Source organism: Pan paniscus, chromosome 7 (assembly GCF_029289425.2).
Source record: "Pan paniscus chromosome 7, NHGRI_mPanPan1-v2.0_pri, whole genome shotgun sequence".
NCBI classification, from domain to species: domain Eukaryota; kingdom Metazoa; phylum Chordata; class Mammalia; order Primates; family Hominidae; genus Pan; species Pan paniscus.
The window spans coordinates 161,584,385-161,606,989 of record NC_073256.2 but is presented as its reverse complement, the minus strand read 5'-3'; the positions used below and the strand labels follow the sequence as shown (position 1 = coordinate 161,606,989).

Below are 22,605 nucleotides of genomic sequence, written 5' to 3'. Positions count from 1 at the left end.
TAGGTTTACTCATTTTTTTAATAAAAAGTGTCAAGTCCTCTAGTGACAGACTCAGTCCTCAGTCTCATCGCACACCTGTGAACCTTGGCCTTCTGCAGTGGGAGGATGCGGTAGTGCCTGGAGGTGAAGAGGCAGGTTCAGCTGGGCCCAGCAACTTGGCTGTCCCGCACGGTCCTGCGCACCCATGCTCTTGGGATGGTGGCACCACTGTGTCAAGCACCGGCCTGGGAAAGAGCAGCCATTTGGTGGCCCCATAACAAGAGCCACCGCACAGTTTGGGGTGACAGGGAAGGTGTGGAGAAGCGATTCTAACCAGAGCCATCAAGAAGAAACTAGTAAAGTCAGAGGCTAGAGATACAGGAGGGAAATCACTGCTCAGACAACACAAAAGACAGGTGTAAAAGCCGGGGATTCCTCCCAGAGCTGCCCCAAGAGCTCTGTGCACAGGTCTTGCGCCCTGCCAGGCCACATAAGGCAGAGGAGCCCGGCCCAGAGGCTGAGCCCTTCCGGACCAAGCCCCTCCCCGAGGGACTTTCAGGCTAAAGGGGTCAGAGGATGCTCTGCGTTGCCGCTCAGAAAAAAGCTCCTGGTGCCTTTGTCAATTCTTCTTTTCCAGAATAAAAGTAACGAAAGCAAGGTCTGCAAACTCCTGGTCTCACCTGCATCGACCCGGAAGGCTCATCCTGGGACCGCCCAGGCCCTCCCGGACTCCCCTCCACACCAGGCTGTGGGCTGGCCCAGGACACGTTCTCTAAGGTCAGCCCGCATCTCAACACCTAGTATTTGAGCAGAAAACGTTTGCTCAGTGCCCAGCAGATGGTGCCCCGCTATGGGTCTCCTCTGCCCTAGGCCGGCCACCCCTCCGGGAACGCTGGTGCCCACGATGGCCACCTCCGCCAGGCCTCCGGCTCCTGCCTTCCGCCGCCACTGTGGGTTCAGGCCGCACGCCCACACGCCCTGCGCACCCCGGGGCCCTCCAAAGCAGGCGGCATCCTGCAGAAAGAAATTCTCTGGACTTTATTCCCGATGCAGGCCTTGGCCAAATACCAATGACAGGCCCCAGAGCCAGGCGGGCTGAGGCCACCAGCCCGGTCAGCTGTAGGTGTCAGGGTCCGCGTCCGCTGGCAGAAAGTAGCGCTGCAGGGCCGGCTGCAGGAGCCGCGGGGGCAGCGGGCGCGGGGGCGTGGGCCAGTCCAGGGGGAAAGGCTGCGGCTCCACACGCGGCAGCGGCAGCTTCAGCGTCCGGATGCGGCCGTCCAGGGTGCGGCCCGCACAGAGCCGGGACAGCATGGGGCCTGGGGGCGGGCGGAGGCTTATGAGGCCCGGGGGCTGGGGTGGGGTGGGGTCCAGTCTCCACCCCTGGCTCCACTCACCCCTCAGTCTCATCGCGGACCTCGCAGACCTCTGCGGCTTGGCCTCCTGCAGCCGGAGGATGGGGTGGCACCTGGAGGCAAAGAGGAGGGTTCAGCTGGCCCAGCCCCACGCTTGGCTGCCCCACGCAGGCCCCGCCGGCGCAGGCCCCGCGCACCAGTGCTCCTGTGGAGGTGGCACCACCATGTCGGGCACCGGCGCCACCGTGTCGGGCACTGGCGGGTGTGGGTGCGCAGCCTTCTCCTGGAGCGAACTCCGCTGCTGCGCCCGCAGCTGCTCACAGAAGAAGTTGAGCGCGTCGATGGGGCCCAAGTCCAGCAGCTGCGAGTGCGACCAGTCGGTCTCCTCCAGCGGCGGCGGCTCTCCGGGCAGCTGAGCAGGCCCGGCAGGGTGCAGGCGGGCCTCGGGCTCCAGGCAAAAGCTCTTCAGCGTCTCGGAGAGCACTCCGAGACGGAACTGAGGGGTCCCCCAGCTGCGCGTGGGTGCCAGCGTCCGCTGGGCCTGGAGCTCCGGGGCTAAAGAGTGCGGCTCCGCAGGTGAGACCACCATCAAAGGCACCTCTGAGACCTGTGAGAGCCTCCCGAAGATGCTGGAGGGCGACCAGGAGGTGCCCGAGGGTATCACGGAGGCGCGTGTGGGTGCCCCAGAGACCACTGACGTCTGCGATGGGGTCTCCTTGGGAGGAGAGGAAAGTGCTAAGGTCTTGGAGACCTTGGGCAGCACCACCAGCAACTTGGCTGCAGACAGTGGCTGCGAGCTTTCCATCTGTCAGGAGGTGACCCATGGCCAAGCACCCTGGCTCCTCGAGCATCCACATGGCCACTGAAACTCCCTTCTGCCCGACGCTCAGCCCAAGGCAGGGGCTGCCACTCCCCTGACAAGGAGGTCCCAGGGCTGTCCCCGGTTCGGGCCAGACACCCCCTGCTGACTTCCAGCTGCACAGGGAAATCCCTAGAGATGCTCAGGGCAGGGAGGCTGGAGGCCCAGGACTGGGCAAGGCAAGGAGGGAGCCTGTGGCCTCAGCTGGCTTTGACCCCAGGACTTGCAGAAAGCCAGAGAAGGCAACAGGGTTCCCAAGGCCCCCCCGGCCCCCGCCGGCCCAACCTGAAGCTGCTGGATCATGTCCTCCAGTTTCTGGTGGCAGCAAGTGCGCAGGCCGGCCTTGGAGTCCAGGTCTGGGCCCTGGACCCAGGTCATCATCTCCTTGAATAGGAAGCCCTCTGGGTCCCGAAGGCCCAGCCCGTGCAGCAGCTTCTTGAGCTCTGGCCTGGGACAGGTGCATGTGGCTTGTCCAGAGGCCTTCCCAGTGGCAGGGAGGGCTGGGCAGGAGCGCAACTCACCGGCAGTGCACGGGAGAGTAGAGGAAGTAGGACATGAGCTCCAGCACCACATCCCGGGACTCCAGGGAGCAGGCCAGGAGCAGCTGCAGCGCCAGTATCACGAACTTCTTCTGCGTCTGGTCCTGAGGCAGGCGGTGGGGATGTGGTTGCTGAGGGCCGGTGGGCGGGGAGGAAAACTGGGGGCAGGACAAGGGGCACACCTGGAGGCTGGGGGGCTGGTCCAGGTTGAGCAAGTGTATGAGCAGGCCCTGCAGCTGGCCTTGGAGATCACTGCTCATGTTGGGCAGCAGTCTCAGTAGCACCTGCAGGATGTGCACACGGTCGACCCACGTGGTCTTCTCCAGCAGGGCCACCAACAGCGAGGCCAGGCCCTCAACCGTGCCTGCCTCCGGGTATGCCTGCAGGGTAGCATGCTGAGGCCCTGCTCCCATATCACACCCAAGCCAGCCCCTACCTTCTCCCCTGTCCCTCACCCTAACCCATGCTTCTCATGCATCCCCAGTTCCCTCCAACCTGCAGGCTGAAGATGGGGAACAGCTTTTTGAACCAGGTCTGGTAGATGAAGAAATGCAGAAACTTGGGAAGATGCCCATAATGCTCATCCAAGAGCAAACTCCCATGACGGTGCCAGGGATGAGGGTGGGTCCTGGCAGCCTTGCAGCTGCGCCGCCGGGGCTCCTGGGTCCAGTCCACAGCACTCTAGGGGAGCAGCAGTGGCTGCAGGTCCCACCTGTCTGGGTCTCAGTGTAAGCCCACCTCCCGTGGTGGCCTGGGGCCTCTGCCTGAGCCTCTACCTGATCCTCCAGTTCCCAGGAATCCAGCTGCTGGTTGGAGTGCGGGCTCAGGGAAGCCAAGGCCTGGTCCAGCTCCTCGTCTTCCTTCTCCTCCTCCTCTTCCTTCTCGTCTTCCTCCCCCTCCTCCCCAGGCTTCTCCCCCATCCACTGGAGCAGCTTCCTCTGCCACTGGGCTTGGGATGGCCTGGGGCGCCACAACCACAGGGCATCCTGGCTTGCCCCTGGCTGCAGAGGGGCAAGAGATGGTGCCTGATGGGTTGCAAGGACAGCAGAGCCCTCCCCTGCCGGCAAAACCCCCAGCCCTGCCCCTTGCCTCGAACTTTCTCTGGGAGGCGAGCTGAGTCGGGGATCCGAGGCTGCTGACCTCTGCATTTAGCCACATCTGCTGTAGCACCGCGGAATTGGGCACATAGCCGGGGAAGCAGATGGGCCTCAGGCAGTGCTGGAGGTGGGCACAGCAGGGAATGCTGAGGACCTGGATTCCCCCAGCCTGGACACCACCCTCGGTCACCTGTATAACCTCTCAGAGCCCCTCAGCCGCCAGTCCAGCTCTGCCTGCCAGGCCTCCGAGAGCTGGCTGAGCTAGCAACCCCTACTCTCAACACAGATGGCAGGAGAACCCTGAGATACCAGGGGCGAGGCCCTCAGTGAGCATCAGCTCTGACAAACGAGAAGGGAAACCTGGAGAAGTGCTGGCTTCTAGGGACCCTGACACCCTGCAAGCTCCTCACAGGACTTGGCCCCAGCCCTGGGACAAGAAAGTCTAAAAGAAGCACAGGGGCCAGGGAGGAAGGAAGGAGCTTGGAGAAAGGGCAATGAAGAGCATGATGGTGGCACCCAGGCCCAAAGAGTCAATTACCCACCTGGGCAGGTGACAGTGCCAGGCATATGCTGGGGGAGGGGCTGAGGCCTGCCTGGGCACCTGGTGTACGTGAGGGTGGGAAGACAGTGGATTCTAAAGGGCCAGGTTCCCTTGACTTTGCTCCTCTAAAGGGCAGGGATTCTGATCTTCCAGGAAAAGTCCCTAGGGGACCTGCCCTCCCAGCGCCTCCACGGGGGAAAGGAGTGTGTGGCATAACCGGCTGGGGGGACTGGCTTTGCCTGATGTCAGCTCCCAGAGCAGCAAGGAGCCTGTGGCCACAAACACAGCTGTACTGGAACAGAGCTAGACAGAGGGTGAAGGGTGAGGGGTGAGGGGTGCGTGGGAGGCTGCAGCCTGGCCCTCTGGTTGTAGGTGGGCATGGCCCTTGGGTCAGATTTGGACACAAAGATTTGTAGCAAAGGGGAGATGGCAGGCACAAGAGTGATGCCTGGAGAGGAGTGGCTCTCCAGGAGCTGGGAGGGGGTCTCACCTTGTGGGGCTGCACGGTGGCAGGAAAGAAGCCCCTGAGGCTAGAGAGAGGTTCCTTGTCCCATCTCTTTGGCAGCAGTGGGATCTGGGGGATGGAATGGGGGCTCAGAACAACACAGCCCCTAGCACCCCAGCAGCTCTGCCCCTCAGTAGGTGGTACCCCACCTGCCTGGGTCCCTCACCCTGCACTGCAAGTGGGAGGATGGCAGGTCCAGGGCCATGGTCATCCTCCCTTGGAGCTGCTCCAACTGCAGCTGCAGATCCAGACTGATGCCCAGGTAGTGGCTCAGTGAGGAGCGGGCCAGAAGCTGGGGCATAGGAGGAGTCACAGGGTGGCAGAGGGGTCATGGGGGCCCAGCAGGCATGTGGGAGGGTGGGAAGCCTCACCTGGGATGCCTTGCTGTGCACCCTACGGTGGGTGGGTGGGATCGGCACTGTGACTCGGGGAGACTGGGAGAAGTGCTGGCCCAGGGCTCCCAGGTCCTGTGGGGACAGGGCTGTTGGCACTGTTTGGGCTGCGGTGCTGACCTCAGCCCGGGCAAGACAGTGGGCAGCTTGGGGTAGAGCACACACATCCCGGGTCTCTCTCTCCACTGTGAGGGTCCCGGCACTCCACTGCTGGGACTCCCTTCCAGACTGCATGCCCTGGGAGGTAGCAGGAGCAGACAGACCATCAGAGACCAGGTGGGAGGGGTGGGTGGAGAAGAGGGGCCAGGGTCAGGGCTGGGCTGGGGGAGGCCCTACACCTACCAGCAGGCCAGAGCGGTAGATCAGATGGAGGTAATTGTCAAAGCCTTCCTGGCGCTGCTGCCAGGAGGGTGGGGGCTGGGCTGCTGGGACCACTAGCCCCAGCCTCAACTGCTGAAGGTCTCGGTCCCGGGCCACTAGGGCGTCCAAGTCCTGAGTCAGGGTTCAGGGATCAGCCTGCTCTTCCTTGAGCCTTGCTGTGTGCTGCCCGGGCAACCACGGGGATCCCAGGCCTGCCCCGGGGCTGAGGGCTGGGGCCTGAGCCGGGGCAGGGCGGGCTAAGGAGGACCCACCCCACCTCCTTCGGCACCAGGTGCTGAGATGTTGCCCTCCGACGATGGATGAGAGACAAAGCCTCGCTGCAAACAGGGACGGGCACAGGTGGGATGCTGGGTGGCATGCCAGTGGGCTGGGGCAGAGGCTGGGACAAGGACCAACCCCAAACGGGTGTGCCAGGGCTCAGGCAGGCTTGTATCAACTCCAGAGGGCCCCACACCGCCAGGCCCCCACCCAGAGTGGGAAAGGAGGGCCTCCAGGAGGGCTGAGCAGGCCTGCATGGGACCTGAGGCTGGCTGCCCCATGGAGGTTGGTGAGCCTCTGCAGTTGGGCGGAAGTCAGTGACTCCTGGCTCATCAGTGGCAGCGGAGGGTCGTCCACCACGTCTGGGGCCTTCTGGCACATCTTCTGAATAGGGGAAGGAGCCTGTATCCCTGGCTGGGGGAACCTGGGTCTGCCCCCCAAGGTGAGCAAGGGGGGCCCACCTTGCTCACTCTGTCCTCACCACACACCTTAAGTAGGTAGGATGTAGGCAGGTAGACCCTGTGGGACACCAGGCAGAGGCGGGATCCCAGCGCCAGCACCAGGTCTCCACTGTTGCTGCAGAAAGCCAGGGCCTGAGGGGCACCATTCAGCTGCAGGAGCCTGGAGAGGCACCCAGGGCAGCCGAGGCTCAGCAGGGACAAGGCCTTCTCCACTCAGTCCAGCCAGTGGGCTCTGGTGAGGAGCAGAGGTAGGAGACCCCAGCCCTCCCCACCTCCCAGCCTACCGCAGGAGGCGGTTCTCAGCAGTCCAGATGCGAACGGTGCAGTCCAGGCTGGAGCAGGCATACAGTTTGAGCGTGGGGCAGCAGCACAGGCCTGGCGGCAGGGTTCAGGGTCAGGAACCGGAGCTGGGCGGTGGCTGGGCTTCACCCGTGCTGCCCCCTCACCAGTGATGTGGTCCGTGGGGTCGTCCTGGGGCCGGTGGTCTAATCGCGGACTGTCGCCCAGGCCAAACTGCACCAGGCCGTAGGTAGCGCTGTCTGGGTCCTCAAAGCCCGCGGTGACGCGTCTGCCTAGCGCACAGAGCGCCACGGCCGGGTAGCAGCAGGAGAAGGTGCGCAGCAGGCTCAGGCTCTCCTCGGCATAGGGGAAGACGCGCCACATCTTCACCGTCAGGTCCCCACCTGTGGGCAGCGGAATCTGGCTGGGCCTTGTCGGAGGGGAGGGGGCTCTGTGGCGGCCTGGCCTTTGGCAGGGGAGCTACTGACCCGAAGACACAATGCTGTTCCAGGTGGATGCGATGGCGACAACCGGGCCCGGGCTGTGCGCCTCCGTTTGGAAGACAGTCTTCGACGAGAGCCACTCCAGCACCGACAGCGTGCCGTCCGTGTGCCCCACCACTGGCAGGTACCTGCGAGTGGGAAGAGCCTGTTGGCGCGGACCCTGCCGCTCCTTCCGCCCGCCAGACCCTCGCCGGCTCCCGCACCCACCGGTTCTTGTTCTTCCAGGCGCAGGCCACAGAGCTGCAGCGCAACTCGCCCCAGTGCTGGCGCACGATCTCCCAGGAGGAGAAGGCGCCTCCGAGATCCGTGAGGTGGCTGTACAGGTGCAGACAGCAAGGCTGCGGCGCAGGGGGCGGCGGCGGGCACACGCGGTGCAGCACGCTCATGGGGCAGCGCGCCGCGTTGGCGCGGACCAGGTGCCCAGCCCTGGTCAGCAGCCACAGCGCCTCGCGCGGCAGGCAGTAGGCCACGGCTGCCGCGCAGTCCTCCGGCTCCAGCAGCAGTGAGCTCACTATGCGCCCGGTGGCAGCCGACAGGAGGTAGACCGAGCCGTCGGCGCACGCGCACACGAGGCGCGTAGGCAGCGACTGGTGCGCAGGCGCGGGCAACGCAGGCGCCACCTGCACGTGGAGCACCTTGGCGGGCAGTTGCGCCAACGACGAGTAGAGCTCGCGTACGCGCCACAGCTGCATGCTGCTCGCGCACAGGGACAGCACCGGCCAGCCCGGGCGCACCGGCGCCAGCAGACGGCCCACGCGCCGGGACAGCTTGTCCTGGCCCCAGAAGCCCAGTGCTACCTCGCCCACCTGCGCGGCCGCCTGCAGGTCCCAGGTGCGTAGCGTCCCGTCCTGCGAGGCTGACAACACCAGGGTCGTGTTCGGGAGCACAGTCATAGCCGTCACCGGGCCTGTGGGAGGGGTGCAGGTCACTCGGCTGACTGAAGGCAGGGGAGCCTTCAGCCTGTGTTGCAGTCAGCGCAGCAAGGCCTGGCCGGAGCTGCGGAGATGCTGGACAGCCTAGAGCGACTGGAGGCAAAGGGCCGAGACTCGGGGTGCAGAGAACTCAGAGCACCTGTGTGGCCCACGAACACCATCCGGATCTGCCAGTCAGCCTCCCACACCTTCACGGTGCTGTCCCGGGAAGCTGTCACCATTGCCTCTACTTCCTCGCAGTAAGCCAGGTCCGAGATGGTGCTACAGGTGGGGAATGGGAGAAGCCCAATGGACTTAACATCGCCTTGTGTGTGAGGGCCGTGTGCCCCTACATGCCTGGCCCTCCCTAGGGGGATCCCCCTCACGTTTTGTGCAAATCCCGGCGCACATCTACGAGAGTCCAGGCATGCAGATCGAAAGTGAGCACGGCCGAGCCATAGGCCGCGAAGCAGCGCAGGACGTGGTGGGGAGGAACCGGCGCCACAGCCAGACGCATGAGCCTGCCTGTTGGGCTCGGGGGCGGGTGCAGTGGTGACCCTCGCAGCACCAGGCGGCGACCACCTGAGCGGAACTGCCACAGCGCCAGGCTGCTGTTCATCTCCGCAACGAGCAGCAGCCTGAGGTCGGGAACCGGCAGGCAGCAGGTGGGCGCCCAACCCGGGGCCCTGCCCACCCCCTGCTCGCTCAGCCACAGCAGGCTGAGGTTGGGCCTCAGAATTGCCAGCCCCGCGGGGCCCCAGCCTACAAAACGGCCCACGGCACCCAGCGGGCCCAGCACGGTCACCAGCCCCGTAAGCCCGACAGGCGCCAGCAGCGTCTCCTGTGCCCAGCCGTCTTCCTTGTGCAGGTGCAGGCGGCCCGCGCCGTCCAGCACCACGAAGCGTCCACCCACCGGGTCCTGCGCCACCGAGCGCAGCCCAGCTGCCACCTCCAGGCGGCGCAGTGGTTCCAGCCCATGCGTCAGGCGCGCCACGCGCAGCTCGGCTCTCTTCTCCTGTGGGCCGGGTGGGCGGGCCCGCAATCAAAGGTTGGGGCTGCTCCGGCCTAGGGGACCCCTAAGGGAAGGCCCAGATCCGGAAAGAGGCCAGGAGGCGCAGGACAGGCACACCGCACCTTTTCCACGACTTCGTGGAGGCTGGTGCGCAGAAGCAGCCACAGCCGGCGGGCGCGGGCGCGCGGGGTCAGGCTTTGCCACTGTTGGCTGCTGGTCAAAAAGGGCAGGACCTGCGACGGCTCCGTGAAAGTCAACTCTGCGGGCAGGAACTGGAAGTTCTGCCACTTACAGCCTCAGGTCCTCGACCCTGACGGTTATGGGGAGCCCTCCTCCAGGGGCCCTGCCCTACCAGGGACTGCCCAGGGGAGTTTTGTTCCAGGGGACGGAACCCAAGCCCGAGTGAGACCCACTTCCTAGCGGGATGCCCGGGGGGCGAGGCCAGGCCCCCTCACCATTCTTTTCGGTGAGCAGCCCAGGGTCTGGGACATCATAGCCATCCACATCATACAGGTCCGAGTCCAGAACTAGGTTGTAGCCTTCTGCCTCCCACACCTCTGCCTCCATTTCAGCAACTGCGGTCCCAGAGCCCAACAGCTCCCAGGACTTAGCGGTCACGGCCGGCAGCGGCAGTTGCTAGGATACCAGATGCCGCCGGCCACTCCCACACCGCAGGCCCCACCCCCACACCGCATCAGGTCCACACTAAGTCACAGAAACTTTTATTGGAAAGAAACGAGCTGCAGCAAAGTGACACTCAGTGCACGCGGCCAAATGGGCGAGGTGGGGGTACAGGTGGGCACCGGGGCCGGCCCAAGACCAGAGCCGGTGACCGCTGGGGCCTGCTCGCGGGGCCTCTGGCCACAGACCCTTTGGGCTGGAGTGTGCAGGCCCAGTAGAAATACAAAAATAAACTCTGCGGTCCAGCTGTCCCTGCTGTGGCAGTTCATTTGGGCAGGGCAGTCGCTCCTCCCACCAGGCCCCCTGCTGCCAAGTCCGGCCACAGCATGGGCAGCAGGAGTCTGAGGGGTGAGTGGGCATCCACAGGATGGAGCCAAAGGGCTAGGCAGGTATGGCCTTGGGCAGTGCCAGGACTGTGGCAGCGCCAGGGTCTGGCCAGCAGCTGGGGAGGCCCCAGGGGCCTCTCAGGTGGACAGGTCCAGGCATTAGTTGAAGCTGGATGAAGCTGGGGCCTCGGCTCCTCCTCATCAAATACAGATCACTGGGACCCTGGGCGGAGGTTGGCACACAGTGGGCCTTCAGGAGCCACCACTTAGACCAAGTAGAGGAGGCCCCCACCCTGTTGTACCCACTCCAGGCTTCAGGGACCCGGGTCATGGCCCCCATCACACACCTGTCCTCCTCCATGGTGCTGGTCTCCTCGGCCCCACTGCCTCCGCTTCTGCTTTCTTCCTCCACCTCCTCCTCCCCCAGCTCCATGTCCAGCTCGTTGCCTGCCTCTGAGGGTGTGTAGGTGGAGCCACTGAGGGGAGGCAGGGAAACCAGTTTCAGGACCCCTACCCAGGCCTGCTGCTGGCCCCAGGGAGGATGTTCAGGGAGGGCAAAGCTGGGTGGAGATGGCACAGCTGGAGAAGTTGTATCGGCCCAACAGGGAGGTGGGGGAGGAGGCGGGGCGTGCCCACCTGATGGAACGGCAGCTAAAGAAGACGATTCGCTTGAGCCGCTTGTTGTAGAAGAAGTAGTTGAAGGACCAGAGGCTACCATCCTCCCCGAAGGGATCTGAGTCCAAGTCTGGGTTATAGCTGGGGAGTATAGGGTGACAGGTGGTGTGAGGCGCCACGTGCCCCACAAACCTGGAGGCCTGGAGGCCCATCTGCAGGGATGCCGGCCCACCTGTAGATGTCACATTCAGCCAGGCAGATCTCCTCGTCCACCGCGTTCCACAGCTGTGGTTTCAGGTCCTTGAAGTCCTCCCGCACAGCTGAGAACAGACTGCAGTTGACTGCATTCACCACCTAGGGCAGGTCACAGTCAGGGTGACAGGAGCCCAGGGCTACCCAAAGTGGGGAAGGACAGTGGGGTGGCTGTGGGTCCCTTCCCTCCACCTGACCCTCACCCAGCTGAGGCTGGGCTCCCGGCTGAACTCATGGCTGCGGGCTGTGCTGAAGTCATAGTCAGGCCTGAAGGACTCATTGAGCGTGGCGATCAGGTAGAAGAGGGTCTTGCGGCTGCACTTGTCACTGAGGGGGCCCTCCTCCTCACCGCCTTGGCTTTTGCTGAGTCTGCACAGACAGAACCATCAGCTGGGCCCATCACCTCCCCTCAACCCCCAGCCCCAGGTAGGCCCCACCATGGCTCACCTGCTGGGGCTCAGTCCTGAAGTCTGGGGTGGAGAAAGTGCCTCCAGCACGTGGGGCTGGCCCTCCTGGCAGAACTGCTTGAACATGTGTTTGTCGTCTCCTGCCATCTTACATGAGTAGCTCTCAATCCTATAGGATGCAGAGAGAACCGTGAAGCATGCTTCCCCCAGGTTCCACTGAAGGGCGGGGCAGCGTGACCTCCGAGATGCCAGCCCCCCCGGCCTGCCTCACCTGCCAATGATGTGGGCATCTCCGGTCTCCACAGTCAGCTGTGAGTTGATGGCTTCAAAGCTCGAGTTCTCCAATAGCTTCATGTCCTTGGGGAAGGAGCTCCGTGCTCCAGAGGGGCTAGTGTTGCCTGGGGAGTGAGAGACCAGACCATGGGTATCTATCTGGCCCCTTGGGGCCCTGCCTTCAGCCCTCCTACCCACTAAGTGGAGCCGCTAGGAACAAGCTGAGTCTGGCCTCTGTCCAAGCTGCACATCAGGAGCTCCCCTCTCTGCCCGGCCAGGAGAGGTGACAGAGATCCTGTTTTACCTGAGGGTGGCAAGTCCAGGCTCCAGGTCAGCCACACCCCCTGCAGAACACGCGAGTTCTGGGACTAGACTAGACCACCGGGGACCCTGCTCACCCTGGGGCTGCTGGCTGAGATTGTTGCTCAACATTCCCATTCCCCATCTCCACGCCCACTCCAAAAGAAGAGCTCCAGCCACCATGGGGGTAACTCTTGAGTCCGCAACGGGACGTGACTCCTGCAGTCTCCCTCAGGCTGGCTGGGATCCTCAGCCAAGGTAAGAGGCTGCATCCCGGTTAGGAACCAGGACACCTGGGACTCCGGGCCCTGCGGTCACCTGGGCGGGCGCTCTTTCGTTTTGGCTACTTTCTGGCCCGGGGAGAGGAAAACTACAGGTTCCTCCACTCTACCCGGAAAAATTGCCTAGTTTCTCCAGACGCCTAGGAGGGCGGTCCCTCGGCCCCGCTGGGGCGCTGCAGTCACCAGGCAGCGCCCGCCTGGGCCACGTCGGGCACCAGCCAAGCCGCGGTGGAACTACAAATCCCAGGAGGCAGCGCGCCGCGCGAGGCCTGCTGGGGGCTGTGGTTCCGGGGCCGCAGACGGCGCGGGACGCAGGGCGGACACCCACCTGCCTGGCTGGGTTAGATCAGGCCGGGCCGGGTCTGGCTGGGCTGGGTCGCTCCGCGTCGGTGCCGGTGCGCAGGCGGGGGCGGGCTCCGCGCAGCGCGGGCTCTTCAAGATCGGAGGGCGGCGCCGCGGCCTCCGCTCGGGCCGCACTGTATCCGGGGGAAGAAGCTCCGCGGCGACGTCCCGTTACTCCCGGCCCTGCCGGCCCATCCGGGCTGCCACCGCGACATAGCCTCGCCCCCTTCCACAGAGCCCGCTCTCGCGACCGACCTGCCGCCGACCGCCACAGAGCGCTCCCGCGAGTCAGCGAGCCGAGCGACCTCCGCCTCCCCCGGCCGGACAACAACAAGCGTCCGCCGGGCCCGGCCCCGCGCCTCTGAATGGCCCGCTCCGGTCTCCGAGATCGAGAGCTCGAATAGCCATCGGGTGCCGTACCCGCCACTCAGTTCTGCCTTCTACGTCTACTGGTTTTGGAGCCTGTCTGTCACTCTTCTCGTCGTACTAACCCGCTTACCCCCGGCGTTCATTGGCCGTGGCCTCTCTAGCTCCGCCCCCTAGGGGGTCGACCCCGTAACCAGTGAGGCGCGGGCCAACCTAGTGCGACGTGTGGGCGTGGCGGGGGCTGGGGTCTGCGGGCGAAGGTGGCAGCCCATTGGAGGTCCCGGGAGCGAAGTCCAGCTGCCGTTAGGCGCTGGGATAGTCGCAAGCTGGATGCATCTACGTCCGCCGAGCCCCTGGGGCGAAGAGGCCGCGTCCGCCTTCAGTTGTGGCCGGTGCTTCGCCCCCTGACCCTTCGCCCCCAAAGACCAGCTCTAACGTGAGCGCCTCGGCCGCCCTGCCCCAGCCTCGTACACGCCGCCAGCCTCGCCCAGCCGGTGTCCGGAGACGCTCGGGCCGTGTCCATTTGTGGGCAAAGCCAGCGGGGCAGGCTTGGCCAGAGTGCACCACTCGGCGCCGTCCCAGGCCCGACGCTCTGGGCGCGCCCGGAACCCCAGGTTCGCGGCCCGTGTTTCCGACCGGCGGAGGGGGTCTCAGCGGCCCGATCCCACGGAAGCGCGCTCGGAGGGCTGGGACCCGGCCGGACCGGAGATGGCGCCGCCAGCGGGCGGGGCGGCGGCGGCGGCCTCGGACTTGGGCTCCGCTGCAGTGCTCTTGGCTGTGCACGCCGCGGTGAGGCCGCTGGGCGCCGGGCCAGACGCCGAGGCACAGCTGCGGAGGCTGCAGCTGAGCGCGGACCCTGAGCGGCCTGGGCGCTTCCGGCTGGAGCTGCTGGGCGCGGGACCCGGGGCGGTGAGTGGGGGCGGAGGGCGCGCGGTCAGTCCTCTTGGCCCGGGTAGGGCACGGAGCCCAAAGTTAGGCCCCTCCGCTTGCCACCTGGGTGCCCTTAAGCAGTTATGTTTCTTTGCTTCTGTTTTCTCGTCCGTGAAATGGGGGTGATGCTCGGACCTACTGGGACCTACCTGGACCTACTTTACAGGACTATTGTGAGGATTTGATGATAGGCGGACAGGGCTTAGGACCGTGTAAATGGTCTATAAATGTTACCTTGTATTTCTTTGCTCCTCGTGCGATGTAGGGCGGGGGGACGCCCTGAGCCTGGACTCTCCCTCTTCCCAGGTTAATTTGGAGTGGCCCCTGGAGTCAGTCTCCTACACCATCCGAGGCCCCACCCAGCACGAGCTACAGCCTCCACCAGGAGGGCCTGGAACCCTCAGCCTGCACTTCCTCAACCCTCAGGAAGCTCAGCGGTGGGCAGTCCTAGTCCGAGGTGCCACCGTGGAAGGACAGAATGGTCAGTGCCCTGTAATGGATACAATTACAATTTGGAATAGCCTTGGCCCCCCAGTCCTGGTTGGGGAAGTTGAATCCACCTTCCCCACTGCTGGATGTCTGGGAAGGCTTCCAGGAGGGAGTAGGTGGAGCCTGGAGTAGCTTGGAGTACTTGGAGTGGCTCCTGGAGTCAGTCTCCTACACCATCTGAGGCCCCAGCCAGCAGAAGTTGCAGCCTCCACCAGGAAGCCCTGGAACCTCAGCCTGCACTTCCTTAACCCTCAGGAAGGATTAGAGGCAAGCATGAAGAGGCAGAGCAGGCAGGGTCAGGACCTGTGTGAGAAGACATCATCCCAAGAGCAGCAGGAGAGTGACAGGAGTGGGAGAGTGACAGACTCAGATACCTCCTGCTTAAGACAGAGTTCTGCAGTGGCAAGGGTTGGTGCAGATAGGGTTGGGGAGAAGGGTGTTTCCAGAGATGCTTAGAAGATGGAATTAGTGGCCGGGTGGGGTGGCTCACGCCTGTAATCCCAGCACTTTGGGAGGCCGAGGTGGGTGATCACCTGATGTCAGGAGTTCGAGACCAGCCTGGTCAGCAAGGTGAAACCCTGTCTCTACTAAAAATACAAAAATTAGCCAGGCGTGGTGGCGTGTGCCTGTAGTCCCAGCTACTTGGGGAGGCTGAGGCAGGAGAATCACTTGAACCCGGAGGCAGAGGTTGCAGTGAGCTGAGATCTTGCCACTGCACTCCAGCCTGGGTGACAGAGCAAGACTCCATCTCAAAAAAAAAAAAAAAAAAAAGAAGATGGAATTAGCTGAGTTTCATGGCTGCTTGGGAGGTTTTTTGCAGACAAAGACTCCCTCTCTCACCCAGACTGGAGTGCAGTAGCGTGACCCTAACTCACTGGAGCCTTGAACTCCTGGTCTACGGTGATCCTCCTGCTTCAGCCTAAGTAGCTGTTATTGGCATGAGCCACTGCCCCTGGCTCACGTGGCTGCTTAAATGGAAGAGTTAGCAGTTGAGACTGAGAAACATGAAGGACTAGGTAGTATGGGGCTCCCAGATAGAGGGCAGCCCACAAACGAGATAAGCAGAGCTGCCAGAGGGGTAGGAAGACAGCCAGACAGTGATGTAAGAGAGACTCAGGCAACTCAGTGTTTATAAAAGGAGCTAAGCTCTCTTCAGTCATTCACCAAGCGTATGTATTCAGCAGCTGCCCTGTCCCAGGTACTCCTTTGGCATGAACAAAACCTCCCATCCCCATCCTATTGGAGCTTGCATTTTTAGAGGAGAGGAGGCAGACATATAAAATAAGTACAGGGCTGGGCAACATACAAAAAATTTAAAAATTAGCTGAGTGGGCCGGGCACAGTGGCTCACACCTGTAATCACAGCACTTTGGGAGGCTGATGTGGGCGGATCATGAGGTTAAGAGATCGAGACCATCCTGGCTAACACGGTGAAACCCTGACTCTACTAAAAAAAAAATTAGCTGGGTGTGGTGGTGTGGACCTATAGTCCCAGCTACTCGGGAGGCTGAGGCAGGAGAATGGTGTGAACCCAGGAGGTGGAGCTTGCAGTGAGCCGAGATCGCACCACTGCACTCCAGCCTGGGCGACAGAGCGAGACTCCGTATCACAAAAAAAAAAAAAAAAATTAGCTGAGTGTAGTGGTGTCTTGCCTGTAATCCCAGCTATTCGGGAGGTTGAGATGGGAGGATCACTTGAGCCCAGGGGTTCTAGGCTGCAGTGAGCTGTGATCGTGCCACTGCACTCCAGCCTGGGTGACAGAGCGAGATCCTGTCTCCAAAAAACAAAAACAAAAATAATAAAATTACTGTAGAGTTTTTTAAAAAAGAAAGTCTGTTAGATGGTGTGGGAATGAGAATGGTGAAGCTGGGAGGATTGCTGTTTAAAACGGTGGCAGGGGCCAGGCGCAGTGGCTCACGCCTGTAATCCCAGCACTTTGGGAAGCCGAGGCAGGCAGATCACCTGAGGTCGGGAGTTCAAGACCAGTCTGACCAACATGGAGAAATCCCGTCTCTACTAAAAATACAAAATTAGCCGGGCGTGGTGGTGCATGCCTGTAATCCCAGCTACTCAGGAGGCTGAGGCAGGAGAATCGCCTGAACCCAGGAGGCGGAGGTTGCGGTGAGCCGAGATCACACCACTGCACTCCAGCCTGGGCAACGAGTGAAACTCCGTCTCAAAAAAAAAAATGGTGGCAGGGAAGGCCTCATTGAGGCGACACTGGAGTGAAATTTGAAGGTCATGGCATGAACCATGTGACCAAGGAAGCAGCAAACAAACCCTGAGGTGAGCATGTGTAAGTGATCCTTGAGGTTCAGTGGGGGCCGGGGCCGGGGCCAGGAACAGCGCTGGGTGCGTGGAAGGCCCGGCTTATCCTAGTAGAGAGATGGTAGAATATAGTGGGCCTGAGACCACGGGAGCTGTGTCAGCACTGGGTGGGGACCCCCCAATTGCAGTGGGCTGGGCCTCACAGGGCGGGTAAGAAGGTGAGTCAGCAGGGTGCTCAGCTCTGAAGACGCCCAGGGCAGTGGCTTGTCTGGAGTGCTGGCAGCCCAGGTGTGGGTCAGGGAGCCCGGAGAGGGGAGGTCCCCAAGGGCTCCAAGAGGCCACCCTGACTGCAGGGCCACTGAGGGCCTGCTTTGGTTCTGCTGTGAGGCATCCGTGGCTGGCAGAAAGGGCCAAGAGAGGTGGCCTAGCCAGGCACAAAAGGGTTTGAAAAGGCTCTAATTCCCAAAGATGAACTAAGTGCAGCTCCAGCACTAACAGAAGTCTGGCAAGGGCCTCTGAGGGGCTTGCCAGAGCCAAGGCTGGGAGAAGGTGTGGCTAGAAGTGTGGCCTGAGGCAGGGCCCTGGCATGGGCTGAGGTGAGGGAGAAGGCAAAGGTCCTGGAAAACCAAGGGCCTAGAGGCCTGGACAGAGGGCACAGCACAGCACACCCATATCTTACCTCTAGGCAGCAACAGCAACTCACCACCAGCCTTGGGCCCAGAAGCATGCCCTGTCTCCCTGCCCAGTCCCCCGGAAGCCCCCACACTCAAGGGCCCTCAACCTGAGGCAGATCTTCCTAGGAGCCCTGGCAACTTGACGGAGAGAGGTACAGGTGGGGGGAGGGGGTCGGGGGGTTCGGGGATAGCAGATGGTCCCCAGTGGTGACAGCTGTCCTTTCCTTACCCTGCAGAAGAGCTGGCAGGGAGCCTGGCCCGGGCTATTGCAGGTGGAGACGAGAAGGGGGCAGCCCAAGTGGCAGCCGTCCTGGCCCAGCATCGTGTGGCCCTGAGTGTTCAGCTTCAGGAGGCCTGCTTCCCACCTGGCCCCATCAGGTGAGGCCTGGGGCTGCTTCTTCACCTTGTCCTCGTGACCATCCCAGGTCCCCCATCCATCCCTGAACCCACATTCTGGCACAGGCTGCAGGTCACACTTGAAGACGCTGCCTCTGCCGCATCCGCCGCGTCCTCTGCACACGTTGCCCTGCAGGTCCACCCCCACCGCACCGTTGCAGCTCTCCAGGAGCAGGTGGGCACAGGGTCTGGGGAGCCCTGCCAGGGGCAGAGGAGCCTAGGTGACATCACCTGCCCTGATGCTCTGACCACAGGTGTTCTCAGAGCTCGGTTTCCCGCCAGCCGTGCAACGCTGGGTCATCGGACGGTGCCTGTGTGTGCCTGAGCGCAGCCTTGCCTCTTACGGGGTTCAGCAGGATGGGGACCCTGCTTTCCTCTACTTGCTGTCAGCTCCTCGAGAAGCCCCAGGTCAGTCCTTGATGGGGGTGGGGTGTGGGAGGTGGGGTGCAGCCCCACAGTCCTGAGCTCCACCCCCTCAGCCACAGGACCTAGCCCTCAGCACCCCCAGAAGATGGACGAGGAACTTGGACGCTTGTTTCCCCCATCATTGGGGCTACCCCCAGGCCCCCAGCCAGCTGCCTCCAGCCTGCCCAGTCCGCTCCAGGTGGGCACGGGACTGGGCAGGGAGGGCCAGGACAGCCATGGGCATTGGAAAGAGCAGGGAAGCAACAACTGTCTCTCTTCCCCCAGCCCAGCTGGTCCTGTCCTTCCTGCACCTTCATCAATGCCCCAGACCGCCCTGGCTGTGAGATGTGTAGCACCCAGAGGCCCTGCACTTGGGACCCCCTTGCTGCAGCTTCCACCTAGCAGCCACCAGAGGTACCAGAGGTGGCACAGGCAGGGGAGGTGGGGGGCAGGGCAGAATCCACAGGAATGACCCAGCTCCTCCCCCACAGGTTACAAGGGGAGAGTGGCCCTTCCCTCACAGGTCCAACATCTCCAGGCCCCCACTGAACTCCGGGGACCTCTACTGACTGCTTGCTGGGACAGTCAGCAGGGTTTGGGGGAAGGGCCACAAAATGAAACCATTAAAGACACTTAAGAGCCAGCAAGCGTCCCTTTCATGGTGTCTCTGCAGACCTGCCCCATCCTAGCCAGTGATACAGGGAGGCAGGCCCTCATCAGCAGGCGGGGCTCCCCAGCCAGACGCCGGCGTTACTGAAGAGTGGACCCGGACCCTGAGCCTCAGTGGTCAGGAAAGCATGGCATGGGGATCTCTTCCCAGACCCCAGAGGCCTACAGAGCCCCCCACCCAGCTGCTCACCACTGGGCTGAGGCTGCTGGGGTGTGCCACATACTGAGCTGCAGCCCCCACCACTGACCTTGTCTCCTACTGTCCACCCTGGTCCCCCAGGCCTGCACCTCTCTTGCCTGCAGGCCTATTGGTACCACCTTTCTCCCATTCAGCTCTTGCCTTCCTTGGACTATGGCCACCACTCCCCTCAGCTCTTGCAGCTAGGACACCAGCAATGAAAATGGGTGTTTTCCTTCCCTTCCTAGGGACGAGGGAAGCTCAGGAGCTGAGTCCTGCACCAGGTCACTGGGCCGGTGCTGGGTCATGTCTCTGTGACCCTCCTAGATAGCATCCACTGTCTCCCTCCCTCAGCAGCATGCTCCTGTGGGAACCCAGCTGCTGCCAGCTTCTGGCCAGGACCCACCACCTAGCTACCCTGTGGACTGCTAGGAGGGGCCACTCCATGACACACATCCTGTCTGTCTACTTGACTCCTTCACCTGGCTGGGAGCCATCCCCTTCCTCTCAGCCCAGCCCAGCAATAGCCCCTGCCCTAGACCAGGCCTTTCCCCTGTTAAAATGCAGCCGAGGTTCCCTGCTGCCATCAGAATGGGGGCCAAGTGGTTCAACACCTTAACACTTGGCTGTTCATTCCAACAGGTCCCTGGGCCACATCCTGCCTGGCTAGGCCCTTTTCAGCTCTGTGCTCAGACACACCCCACCCCACCAAATGCTGACTTCCTCTAACATGCAGTTCTCCGCTTTCTGTCCCACACCCACTGTCTGGACTCCCAGCTACCAGTCAGTGCAGGGCATTGCTGGCCACACTGCATGGGACATCCTGGGAGCCTTGTGAAGGCAAGGGTCTTGGTATCAGAATTCCTTGCAAACCTGCACTCCTTCCATATAATAACTCAAATATGTACATTGAGAAAATTAATTTATTCCCATGATGGGGGCTGAAGGAGGGCCCAGAGCTAGAGCCTGGTCTCCTGCCCCCTTGCCTCTTCTTCCAGATGAAGAGAGGCTTAGCTGAGGCCTGAACAGGCCTGGGATGGCTCTTGGGCTTGAGGGCCTGTTCTGGCAGGATGGCAAGCAGACACTGGACAGGGTCACTTGGGCGGCCGATATGCCAGCTTCCGACTCTTCAGGACTGACCACTTGTGCCTCTTTATGGTGTAGACCAGGGGCACCAGCAGAGCCATCATCATCAACATCTGCAAACAAGGAAGGCTCAGAGAAGGGAGTGGGGAGGAGCCCTGCCCAGCTCCCAGCCCTTCTCTGATACCCACCATGGCCTCCCAACCCTTTTACCTTGAGCCCCATGCGTTTTCGATGGTCGTGCTCTGGCTCAGATGCCCAGCGCAGGAAGGTGCACACATCCTTGGCTATCTGGGACATGGTAGCTGGGGTGCCTGGCCAACGACAAGCAGTGAGGGCTATTCTCAGGCTCATGTCCAACCTGGGATCATGCCCCCCCTCTGTGAAGCAGACACTGCCCCTACCCAAGGCATCAAAGGGGCAGTACCCTCCACCGGACATACCCAAGACTGAAGGAGCCCAAAAGCCTCCTGAGACATGCACAGAAGACGCCCCAGACAAGAAGTGGGCAGGACCTCCTGGACCCAGGAACACAGAGAAAGCATCCCTGGGGGTAGTGGAGAAGTATTCCACATGCCCACTGCCAGGCTGGAGGCCTCTTACCATCGTCAAACTCTAAGACATCTGTGTAGATAGGAGGGGCCATGGCAATGGCCTGGCCAGGAAAGTAGGGGTTGAAGTAGAGACCTTCCCGCAGTGACACCCCGGTGGGTGGCTCGCAGTAGCCCGTGAGCAGGGAGAAGACGTAGTCCTCACCACCATGCCTAGGACCAGATCCATGGCTCCTTAGTTCCAAGCACAAGTCAGCCCTTCCCCCATCTCTCCAGCACCACCCCATGGGCAGCCCGTGTACCTAGCTCGCACGATGTAGCTGAGGTCAGGGGGCAATGCTCCGTTGTTGGCAGCTCGAGCAGCCTCACTGTTGGGGTATGGTTTTGGGAAATAGTCGAATAGCTTCCCTGGCCGCATGAACATCTCCCCATCTTCATTGGGGCCGTCTTGAACCTCCACCTGCCACCGAGAGCCTCATCACAACCCTACCATCTCAACAGTGGGAGCCCTGAGCCCTGGGTCCCAGGCATCCCCAGACCCCACACCTCCGCAGCCAGCTCCTTAGCTTCATCCTCCGTGTAGCACACGCCCACCAGGTGGCGGTAGGCCACGAAGTCCATGCTGTGGCAGGAGGCGCACACCTGCTTATATACCTGGAAACCCCTCCGGATGCTGGAGAGAGGGAAAGGGTTAGGAAAGCTGAAGATTCCACCTTACCAGCTCCACCCAGAACCTCCCGCTGCCAGCCAGCCAGCCAGCTGCACACCTGGTGTGGTCCAAGGAAGAGAGGAGGCCACGGTGAGACCACGGATAGCTGGGGGGGTGCAGCTCCAGGTCACTGGCACTCACAGCCGAATGCAGAGCCACGGCCAGCCCCGCACCCCCTGCCGCCAGCATGCCCAGCGCTGACAGCATCACTTTCCGGCCTCGGGAAAGGCCAGACTTCGACGACAAGGCCACTGCCTGCAAGATCTCCGTTCAGCGCCTGCCAGGACACCACCCAGCCCTACCTGGGGATCTGACTCTCAGCGCCCACCTCTCCACCCAGCAATGGCCTCCTCCTGCAGGGCACCAGACGCACACCCTGTCCCACTACCCACCCCATCCCTCTCCGCCGCTGACCCCTAGACCGTGATTCGCTCTCAGGAGAGGGTGTTCCTGGATCCTGAGCCGGGGATCAGACCGAAGTGACCAAGGGTGCTGGGACAGGCCAAGGTCACAAGCAGCTGGCCGAGATCAGGCTGGGGTCACTTCAGGACGCGGGCCCAGTTTGGACAGCCAGCCGCAAGAGCCGTCCTGGGCGCGCCATTCGGGAAAGCCCCAGCCCCGCCACGGCAGCTAGCCCGTCCCGCCAACCCCCACGCTGGGGACGGGCTCTCTGCCGTTCGGAGAGGTGGGCGCCCAGCCCTGATCCCACACGCTCAAGGTCGGCAGGCAGCTGGGACCGGGGACGCTGGGTGGCCGGTACCGCTTCCGCGCTGCCCAGGCCCGCGCCCGCAGCCTCCCCGCCGTGACCTTCACGGAGATGCGGGGCCGCGCGGAGGCCGGGGCCCGGCCCAGCGCTCACCTGAGGTGTCCGTAGCGGGAGCTGCCCGGGCCGCGCGCTGCACAGCAGACCCCGGGCACGCGCGCCCGGGAGCCCCGCGCCCCGCGGGCCCAACACTACCCCGCGAAGCGAAGCCGCAGCTGCCGCCATCTTGGCCTCCTCCGCGCGGCCGCCACTCCCGTCGGCCCCTGGGGCGCCACGAGAGTCAAAACCTCGCGAAAGCCGGGGAGCGCGGGGCGGGGCCGGGCTTGGGGGCGGGGCCTGTCGGGTGGGCGGGGACGAAGCGCGCTGGCCCGGGTCGCGTCAGTCAGGGGCCGGGGCACCGCCTGCCTCCCCACACTCTTCGGGTTGTCGTGGAAACTGGCGGTGGGGCGGGGCCCCGTCGCGTCTCTCTGTTGCCGTGACAGCGCCACGCTCCGCCCGGCGTTTCCCACGCCGCCTCCGAGACCCCGACGCTCCTTTTCTCCACCTTCCCAGGCTGCGCGATGGCCGGGTGGAGGGTG

The 22,605-nt window shown here is 62.9% G+C and overlaps 4 protein-coding genes across 15 annotated transcripts; 1 reads left to right on the top strand and 3 right to left on the bottom strand.

Annotated features, from left to right (window-relative positions):
- Positions 1-996: 996 nt before the first annotated feature.
- On the bottom strand, positions 997-9,691 carry WDR97 (WD repeat domain 97). Of its 5 annotated transcripts, XM_055116070.3 has the most exons (25): positions 9,525-9,691; positions 9,192-9,328; positions 8,444-9,072; positions 8,218-8,339; positions 7,354-8,053; positions 7,132-7,274; positions 6,811-7,047; positions 6,649-6,739; positions 6,392-6,524; positions 6,166-6,287; positions 5,902-5,962; positions 5,607-5,756; positions 5,430-5,501; positions 5,244-5,339; positions 5,039-5,164; positions 4,858-4,941; positions 3,870-3,947; positions 3,506-3,730; positions 3,225-3,410; positions 2,912-3,109; positions 2,712-2,833; positions 2,476-2,638; positions 1,529-2,046; positions 1,374-1,444; positions 997-1,295 (listed from the first exon to the last, which is right to left on the bottom strand). In XM_055116070.3, the coding sequence occupies exons 1-25, from the start codon at positions 9,634-9,636 to the stop codon at positions 1,093-1,095; spliced, it is 4,779 nt and encodes a 1,592-aa protein (XP_054972045.2). In that variant the 5' UTR covers positions 9,637-9,691; the 3' UTR covers positions 997-1,092. The 5 variants fall into 5 exon arrangements, with proteins under 5 accessions (XP_054972045.2, XP_034822779.3, XP_054972047.2 ...); XM_034966888.4 differs by having other exon boundaries at positions 5,244-5,501; XM_055116072.3 differs by lacking the exon at positions 5,039-5,164 and having other exon boundaries at positions 3,819-3,947; positions 6,166-6,284; positions 9,525-9,685.
- Positions 9,692-9,775: 84 nt separating this feature from the next.
- Positions 9,776-13,806, bottom strand: MAF1 (MAF1 homolog, negative regulator of RNA polymerase III). 3 transcript variants are annotated; one of them, XM_003819432.5, is made up of 8 exons: positions 12,533-13,806; positions 11,622-11,748; positions 11,391-11,519; positions 11,147-11,312; positions 10,924-11,045; positions 10,713-10,832; positions 10,424-10,552; positions 9,776-10,299 (listed from the first exon to the last, which is right to left on the bottom strand). In XM_003819432.5, exons 2-8 carry the CDS (start codon positions 11,702-11,704, stop codon positions 10,278-10,280), a joined length of 771 nt encoding a protein of 256 aa, XP_003819480.1. In that variant the 5' UTR covers positions 11,705-11,748; positions 12,533-13,806; the 3' UTR covers positions 9,776-10,277. The 3 variants fall into 3 exon arrangements, with proteins under 3 accessions (XP_003819480.1, XP_054972054.1, XP_063463073.1); XM_055116079.2 differs by lacking the exon at positions 12,533-13,806 and adding an exon at positions 12,242-12,442; XM_063607003.1 differs by having other exon boundaries at positions 9,776-10,552; positions 12,533-12,671.
- On the top strand, positions 13,621-18,717 carry SHARPIN (SHANK associated RH domain interactor). Of its 4 annotated transcripts, none has more exons than XM_008972755.5 (9): positions 13,621-13,821; positions 14,149-14,323; positions 17,285-17,425; positions 17,510-17,651; positions 17,736-17,844; positions 17,924-18,077; positions 18,155-18,273; positions 18,360-18,488; positions 18,566-18,717. In XM_008972755.5, exons 1-8 carry the CDS (start codon positions 13,621-13,623, stop codon positions 18,474-18,476), a joined length of 1,158 nt encoding a protein of 385 aa, XP_008971003.3. In that variant the 3' UTR covers positions 18,477-18,488; positions 18,566-18,717. The 4 variants fall into 4 exon arrangements, 3 of the variants coding, with proteins under 3 accessions (XP_008971003.3, XP_008971002.3, XP_063463072.1); XM_008972754.5 differs by having other exon boundaries at positions 18,149-18,273; XR_611933.5 differs by lacking the exon at positions 18,155-18,273.
- Positions 18,718-19,826: 1,109 nt separating this feature from the next.
- LOC100995886 (cytochrome c1, heme protein, mitochondrial) lies at positions 19,827-22,347 on the bottom strand. 3 transcript variants are annotated; one of them, XM_003819433.5, is made up of 7 exons: positions 22,124-22,347; positions 21,323-21,519; positions 21,102-21,228; positions 20,858-21,015; positions 20,608-20,768; positions 20,218-20,318; positions 19,827-20,120 (listed from the first exon to the last, which is right to left on the bottom strand). In XM_003819433.5, exons 1-7 carry the CDS (start codon positions 22,250-22,252, stop codon positions 20,016-20,018), a joined length of 978 nt encoding a protein of 325 aa, XP_003819481.4. In that variant the 5' UTR covers positions 22,253-22,347; the 3' UTR covers positions 19,827-20,015. The 3 variants fall into 3 exon arrangements, with proteins under 3 accessions (XP_003819481.4, XP_063463070.1, XP_063463071.1); XM_063607000.1 differs by having other exon boundaries at positions 19,827-20,318; positions 22,124-22,328; XM_063607001.1 differs by having other exon boundaries at positions 19,827-20,318; positions 21,323-21,541; positions 22,124-22,261.
- Between the last annotated feature and the right edge of the window lie 258 nt (positions 22,348-22,605).